This window comes from Onychomys torridus, chromosome 7, assembly GCF_903995425.1.
Source record: "Onychomys torridus chromosome 7, mOncTor1.1, whole genome shotgun sequence".
In the NCBI taxonomy this organism is placed as follows: domain Eukaryota; kingdom Metazoa; phylum Chordata; class Mammalia; order Rodentia; family Cricetidae; genus Onychomys; species Onychomys torridus.
The window spans coordinates 96986131-96993611 of NC_050449.1; the positions used below are offsets into that span (position 1 = coordinate 96986131).

Sequence of the window (7481 nt, forward strand, 5' to 3'; positions counted from 1 at the left end):
ACCTCTGGTAGATTAGTCGGTGCTCTTAACCTCTAAGCCATCTCTCCAGCCCCCGGCATTGTAATCTTGTTTGGCAGTTACCTCCTTTCACGTCTGGAATATGTTCCTTCCTGGCCTATAGGTTTCCTGCTGAGAAATCTGCAGTTAGTCTAAAAAGGACACCCTGCATGTGGCTGGGTACTTTTCTCTCACAGATACAGTTCCTGATTTGTCTTATACCATTAGCAGTTAAGTACAATCTGCAATGTTGAAGCTTCTTTCTGATCATGTCTATTTGAGGTCCTGTGTCTCTTTACCGTTTCACTGAATAGATTTTATACCCTCTGGACTTTTCCCCCTTACCTCAGGCATTCTAAAACTGCATTCAGTGGCGTCCCCAGAGCCCTGAACTCACTCCTTCCATTGTGTGTCCTCTCTTTGATGGAGCAATTCAAAAGAGTTGGGAGGAGCTTTCCCTGGGTTCCGTTCCTCCCTAGGCATGCAAGAGTCACAGCTCTGCTGTCTAGTCCAATCCCATCACCACACCTCTGTGGTTTCTGCTCAGCCCCAGCCCTGTGCCTTATGCTCCCCACACTATTGTCAGTAACAGATGCGAGAGTGAAAAGGAGTGTCAGTGTTCCTGCCCGCCCACATGCAGCATCTGGCCAGGGACCACTGACTGCTCAGGGTACACACACCTGGCCCCTCACTGCTGAGGACAGGGACCACTGACTGGTCAGGGTACACACACACCTGGCCCCTCACTGCTGAGGACAGGGACCACTGACTGGTATACACACACCTGGCCCCTCACTGCTTAGGACAGGGACCACTGACTGGTCAGGGTACACACACACCTGGCCCCTCACTGCTGAGGACAGGGACCACTGACTGGTATACACACACCTGGCCCCTCACTGCTTAGGACAGGGACCACTGACTGGTCAGGGTACACACACACCTGGCCCCTCACTGCTGAGGACAGGGACCAGAACTAGCAGCAGCCTTCCTGAAGAAGCTCCTATCACCCATTTGGGATTACTGCACCCAGTAATCTCTGAGGGTTACTGATCCCACTGTTGGGCTAGCCACACAGAAAGGACCCACACCCACTTCAGTCCACACCTCTGTTGGAACTGCCACAGTGTTCCCACTCTTCCATGGTCTGTAGAGACAGTGGGTTGCTCGGATTCTGCCACCAAAGTCCTTAGTCACAGTAAAGAAGCTCCCTCGTTAGCATCAGTTACCGTAGACCAGTTATCTGCGCCTCTAGCAGCTGTCTTGAATCTTCCTGAGCTGGGGACCTTAAAATGGTGATTTCAGAAGCCCTTGGCTTTCTTCTCTTCACGTCCTTGTACTCTTTCTTGGTTTGGGATGAACATGACATGATAGTATCGTGTTCTTCGGTAGCTCAGTGACCCTCATTCTTTCACCCTTTTAGGTATGCCGTAATCCGCACCCTGCGCTTAGCAGATGGACCTGATGAAGTCCACCTCTCTGCAATCGCCAAAATGGAGCTTCAGGACCAAGCCAGACGCTTGACAGCCAGGATGTGAGGGCAGCAGCCCTGCCCCATCCCACGGCTGGAGAGGCTGGAATACTTTTTTTCTTTTCTTTTTTTTCCGAGACAAGGATTCTCTGTGTAGTTTTGGTGCCTGTCCTGGAACTCACTCTGTAGACCAGGCTGGCCTTGAACTCACAGAGATCCTCCTGCCTCTGCCTCCCAAGTGCTGGGATTCTCATAATCAGCTCTAACACCTGTCTTCCATTTCTGCTGTGATTTGAGTAGGCTAATTATTTCACTGGTGGCAAAGATTTTAGCATCTATTTTGATTATTGGGTTTTAAAATGTTCAGGATCACACAGATGTGGGGTAAATAGGAAATTCCATTCATCGTTGGGTCTAGTGTCTAATGGTTTAGCATTTGCTTTATGCACATGTGACCCATGACGAGGTCACATTGGGAATGGTAGTGCTAATTCTGGATCATCAGCATGAAGAGCTCTTTGCCTTGGCTTTCAGGAGTTAGACCATGCGAATAGACACCCCAGGCCCATTTCATCTTGTCCTGAAACATATGCAGTTGTGCCCTAATAGTGTTCTGGGGCTTAGTTTAGCACTTCCAAGAAAGACTTAATGGAGGTTTTCAGTGTTCCCATGAAAAGCCTCTTCCTGACCCAGCAGGAATCAGTTCTGGTGAAATTTAGGAGAACGTAGCAGCAAGGCCACTTAAGTTACTTAGAAAATGCCAACGAGAATGGTCAACAGTTGGTGCTACATCAGAGCTCTCCATGCCACCATGGTCCTCCACATTGAAATGCCACTGGTGCAGCAGATAAACCAATTTTTTATTTTAAATATGTATTTTCTGTTCAGTTGCTGGGAAAACTGTTAAGTATAGCTGAAAGGCTTGGGTGGGTGGATCTACTTTTTCAAGTATGAATGTTTTGAAATCTCAACACAAATTTTAAATCAAAATTTGGCATCCAAATAAACACAGTAAGTGTAAAATACATACTAGATTTTGAAAACTTAACTGAAAATAATTTTTAAAATCTCATAGATAATACCTTTATATTGATCATACATTGAATTATATTTTGGAAATACTGAGTTGAATAAAATATGCCCAAATCTTCCCTGTTTCTCATTGCCATTTGATGGTATGAATACCATTGGAAAAATAGCTGGGATATTTTTTGAATTTTCAAACCAAAGTATTTTTAGTCCTAAAAATCTTTCACCTTTTTCATCAGAAAGTATGTTCATGGCATTCGATTGTGGATGGCCAAAGCTGCTGTCTGTTGTGATTGAGTTTCTTCTTGGGTGGGGGCTGTGTACGGGAAGCAGGGGGTCTGCCATGGGCCTGGGCTCGGAGATGTGTCCTGTGGACCTTTGCAGCTCATGTCTCTGGGCCCTCAACTCCCTCCAGCTCCTTTCCTTGCAGATACAGTGGGATCACCTTTTTAATCCAGGGGAGTTCCCTGTTGTGAGCTGCTGTGAGAATCATGGGAGCCATGTAGGAGCAACTTCAAATTTGGGAAACTCAGTAAAGTGCTTTGTGCAGTTTCCTTGTTTGAAGTACATCGAATCTTAGAACCCAATATACCTTATTATTAATTCTTTAAAGTTTTGGTTTAGAAGATACCAGGATTACTCATTTGTTTGGACACCCGGCCTTGAACTCCTAATCCTCCTGCCTCTGCCTCCTGGGATACTGAGTTTATACCACCATGTCTGACCTTGGGGTTGTCTTCTCTTGGTTTTGTTTTGTTTTTTAGCAGTCTGAATTAAGGTTCATATATCTAAAATCTTGTGAGCACATTCTCTGTCTCTGAGGAAACCTGGCTTCGTAGACTGCAGTTCATTTCGGTTCATCTATTGTCTTCTTGTTGCTGTCCCCAGGCAGGTCACTCCGTGTGACCCGCAGCTCCTTAATTTACTCAGAGAAAACCACACTGAAATGAACAGAGGAGCAAGGCCAGTAAGATGGGTAAAGGCAGCCAAGCCTGGTGACCTGAATTCAGCACTGGGACCCATGTGGTGGAAGGAGGGAATTCCATACATAGCACACACAGAGGAGGGGCACAAATAAATGAAAAAGAAAATTTCAAACAGAAACAAAAGATTTTTTTTTTAAGTGAAAAAGCCCCATTATAAAACAAGAGCGAGGGACCCCAGACATGGTGGGAGAACGGACTAATGATAAGCTTGTGCACTTCAAGCCATTTCTAGGGTATTGCACCCACACACAGACGCCCAAGGCAGTCACCAAAAGTCATCATGGCCCTCCAAGATTTTTCCATGTGGTTGGTAGCAGAAGAGAAAGTGCCTCTGAGGGGAAGCCATGAGCTCCATGCAGAAAGCAGACACAGCCATTCTCACAACAGGACACGGAGGACTGCGGTATGCTCCTCAGGACGTAGCCTGTTACCTTCCTCCGCCACGATGACTGCATGTAACAGCTACGGACAATCTGATTCCTCACCAAGCTGTAGCTGTTTGAGAAGGCTCTCCCAAGGTAAGTCCACACCAGCCCAGTTGGTCCCCAGTTGGGCCGTACTTCACCTGCCACAGGCACGCCTACGTTTTACCAGTGAGAACTGAAGTGGCTGACAAGCAGGCAAGTCCAGTGTGAGACTGTTCTCACATGTGTCTTTGTTTATCACCCTCTACCTTATTTGAGACAGGGTCTCTCACTGAACCTATGACTGATCAGAGAGCGTTAGGGATCCATCACCAGAGGTTATAGTCATACACTGTTATGTATATTTCAATCATATTCTGACAATAAAGTTTGCTTTGAATCCGAGGGCAGAGCTAGCTACTAGCCGACCAAAATTAACCATAGAGGTTTTGGAGGTCTAAGGACAGATAGAGAGACAGGAAGAATTAGGGCAGGGCTTAGAGAGGATCTGAGTCCTTTTGGATGGAAGAATGGAAGAGATAGGAGGTAGGTCACTGGTTGCTTCGCCGCCGCTTCCCTGATCATTCAGGTTCTTACCCTGGTATCTGACTCCCGACCTTTTATTGATAAAGAATGATTAGATAAATGCAATAATACACCGCCATGCCTGGCTTCTTACATGTCCTCATGCTTACACAACAGGCACTTTACTGACTGATCCATCACCCCAACCCCCTAGTTTTGCTATTCTAATGGGTACAAGACATGCCAACAACCACTTTTCTTCATAAACCCCATATGGTATTCTCGAGAAAGCTAAAAAAGACAGACATTACCCAGGCTACATAAGGGGTTTGAACTTGTGACAATCTTAAATAAAGGATGTCATCAAATGAAAGACAGCCATGAAAATGTCTGCTATGAAGGATACCATACCATTGCATCGAGCCAAGTCGCCTTGCATAGCTTCTCCATTTTTCAAGTGGAAGGAGACGGTCCTCTGCAATGCTGTGGGCCTCTGGCTTGTTGTCCTTGGCAAGTCTTTTCACCTTCTCTTGGCCTGGGTTTCTACCGTTGCCTCCTAACCACACATGCAGTCACAGCCCAACAGCTGGCTGCTGCAACCCTCTCGAATGTGTGGCCGGCTTCCCCCTGACCGAGAACTCACCCAGAGTCCTCACTTCAGCTGTCTGGGTTTCAACAGAGCTCGTCCAAGCCTGAGACCTCCTGATCTCCACTGCCTGAACCATTCTAGCATGTTCTCCGGGCCTCCGTTCCAGCACACTTGCATACCCAGGCCCTAGAGCCCTGGCTCCTGCTGCTTTCTATGTTGGGAAAGATTTACTGAGATTTTCCAGAGACCTGTTCAAAAGCCAAATGTCCTCTCTTGGTCATTGTCCTGAACTGGCTTTATCACCCCTCAGCTCATTAGTTCTTTTCTCCTCACGGTGTTGGCTCATGCCTTTCATATCTACTTACAGTCTGTTTCCCCACAAGTGTGTATGCATGCACATGAGTGAGCGTGTGTGTGTGTGTGTGTGTGTGTGTGTGTGTGTGTGTGTGTGCATGCTTGTGTGTATCTGGCATTACTACCACTTATTTATGTTCAGATTTTGGGGTGAAGATAAGACAGGAAGGTCACTCAGAACATTCTGAGGCCCTGAAGAGTTGCTACAGTCCAAGCCCCAGGCCAGGCGTGAACTCGGGCAGCTGATGGATGGCTTGAGGAGGTGAAGAAAAACTAATCCTAAGAAACAGCAAAATACCAGTGGCCAGCACAAGGGATGGCCAGGAGTCTGGGCAAGTAACCGATGAAACAGATGTTCAGTGAGAATTAACACCCAAGGGGATATGCATTTAGCTTTTCTCTTAATATCTAATCAGCCAGAGGAGAAAACAAAGAGAAACAAAACCAGTTCTAGTAATTGCTAGAATTTTCCAGTTTCCCAAATAAGCAGGATTCTGAGGAAAGTCATCTCTTGTGATCTATTGCCAATTTATGATCCTATCATATTCTTCTCCAGTGTATCTTCCTCATGATGGCCTTTGCATGTTCCTTTTGTTTTGTTTTTTTTTTGTCTTTTTGAGACAGAGTTTCTCTGTGTAACAGGCTGTCCTGGAACTTGTTTTGTAGACCAGGCTGGCCTCGAACTCATAGAGATCCACCTGCCTCTGCTCCCGAGTGGATAAAGTCCTTTGCCTGTCTGTTCCCTGGGATCTGAAAAAGTGCCTGGGACACTGAGTAGTGGGTCCCCAGTCAGTGTGTATGTCATGAATACACAAGGGCACACCAGCTTCAAAAAGAAGAGAACCTGGGGTGTGTCATTAGCCTCTGCAGGACAGGGCTGGTGTCAGCAAGCTCATGTTTTTCACTGGCCATCTAGACACTAGAATGTTCTTTTTTATTATGTTTTTAGAGAGAGGGAAAGGAGAGAGAGAATACTTCTGCACCCCATAGCACAAATGTAGAAGTCAGAGAACGCCTTACCAGAGTTGGTTCTCTCCTATCATGTGGGTCCCAGGGATCCAACTAGGTTGGGGGGTTTAGTGGCAGGAACTCACCCCACCAAGCCTTCTTCCAGCCCCCAGAGCTGAGCATCAGAGTTGCATGAGGCATTTGACCTACACAAAGCCCTTCCAGCCTTGATGACTACAATGGGAGTCCGCTGAAGCCAGGGTTGAGGCAGAGACTTAAATCCTGAATCTCCATCGCATCTGGGAGGGTATTTGACTAGGCAGAGACTGCATAATATGAGCTAAAGGAATTAGTGGGGTGGCTATGGGACAGACAGGAAGGTAAGGCTGGGACAGGCAGGAGCCAGGTGCTTGCAGGTGGGACCAGAGCATCCACAGTAGACCAGTGGGAACCACCTCTGAGGTGGTAACCTCTATCTGCCCAATCCTCCTGAACTGTCTGTCCTTGTGTGCCTTGCTGAGATCCAAGCACAGTGCTCAGCCGCATGGGTGACAGTCCCCACCAGACTGTCTAAGAAAATAGCTTGTCTGGTACTACAATAGGAATATAAATCACACTGCACATCTGATTTAAAAATTTAGGTGACATGGTCATGGGAAGGGGTGCCCCAGAATTTTATTCTTCCCTCACAAACCTTTCATCCAGGCCTCAAAATTACATTAAAAAATTTTCCATTAGTCTCAACTTTCCACCCTTGATGATAAGTGTTATTTTCCTCTGGGGTAGGAAATCTTTCATGTGGAATTTTTATCTTCTTTAGAAAAAAAAAAACAAAAACAAGAAGCAAAGGCCATGTTTAGTTTTTTCTTTTATTTGCTTTTTTCTAATGGCTCTAGTTCAAGGTAGTAAATATGTCAATGTAAGTGCTCTGAGGTCTTCCAAAGACAAGGGTAGATCTGTTTAAACTGATGTCCAGTGATTAGATGGCCAGTAACAAATTAATTTAACTTATAACTTTGAGAGTGTAAGGAATCCAAGATATTTGGGTTATTATTTTTTCCCCTGCGACAGACTGAACCCAAGGCATGGTACATGTTAGGCAATCTATCACTGAGCGACATCCCTAGCTTGGGGAACTATTTTTAAGTAGATAATTGCAAAATACAGTTACTTTTGAA

General features: G+C 46.0%; 1 protein-coding gene across 1 annotated transcript in view; it reads left to right on the forward strand.

The window, feature by feature from the left end:
- Nucleotides 1-1625, forward strand: part of Acad11 (acyl-CoA dehydrogenase family member 11) — a 72240-nt gene extending 70615 nt beyond the window's left edge. The window contains exon 20 of the mRNA XM_036191985.1: nucleotides 1421-1625. Within this exon, the coding sequence (XP_036047878.1) occupies nucleotides 1421-1535 (115 nt within the window). The 3' untranslated portion in view covers nucleotides 1536-1625. The remainder of the gene's footprint in view (nucleotides 1-1420) is intronic.
- The last annotated feature ends 5856 nt before the right edge of the window (nucleotides 1626-7481 follow it).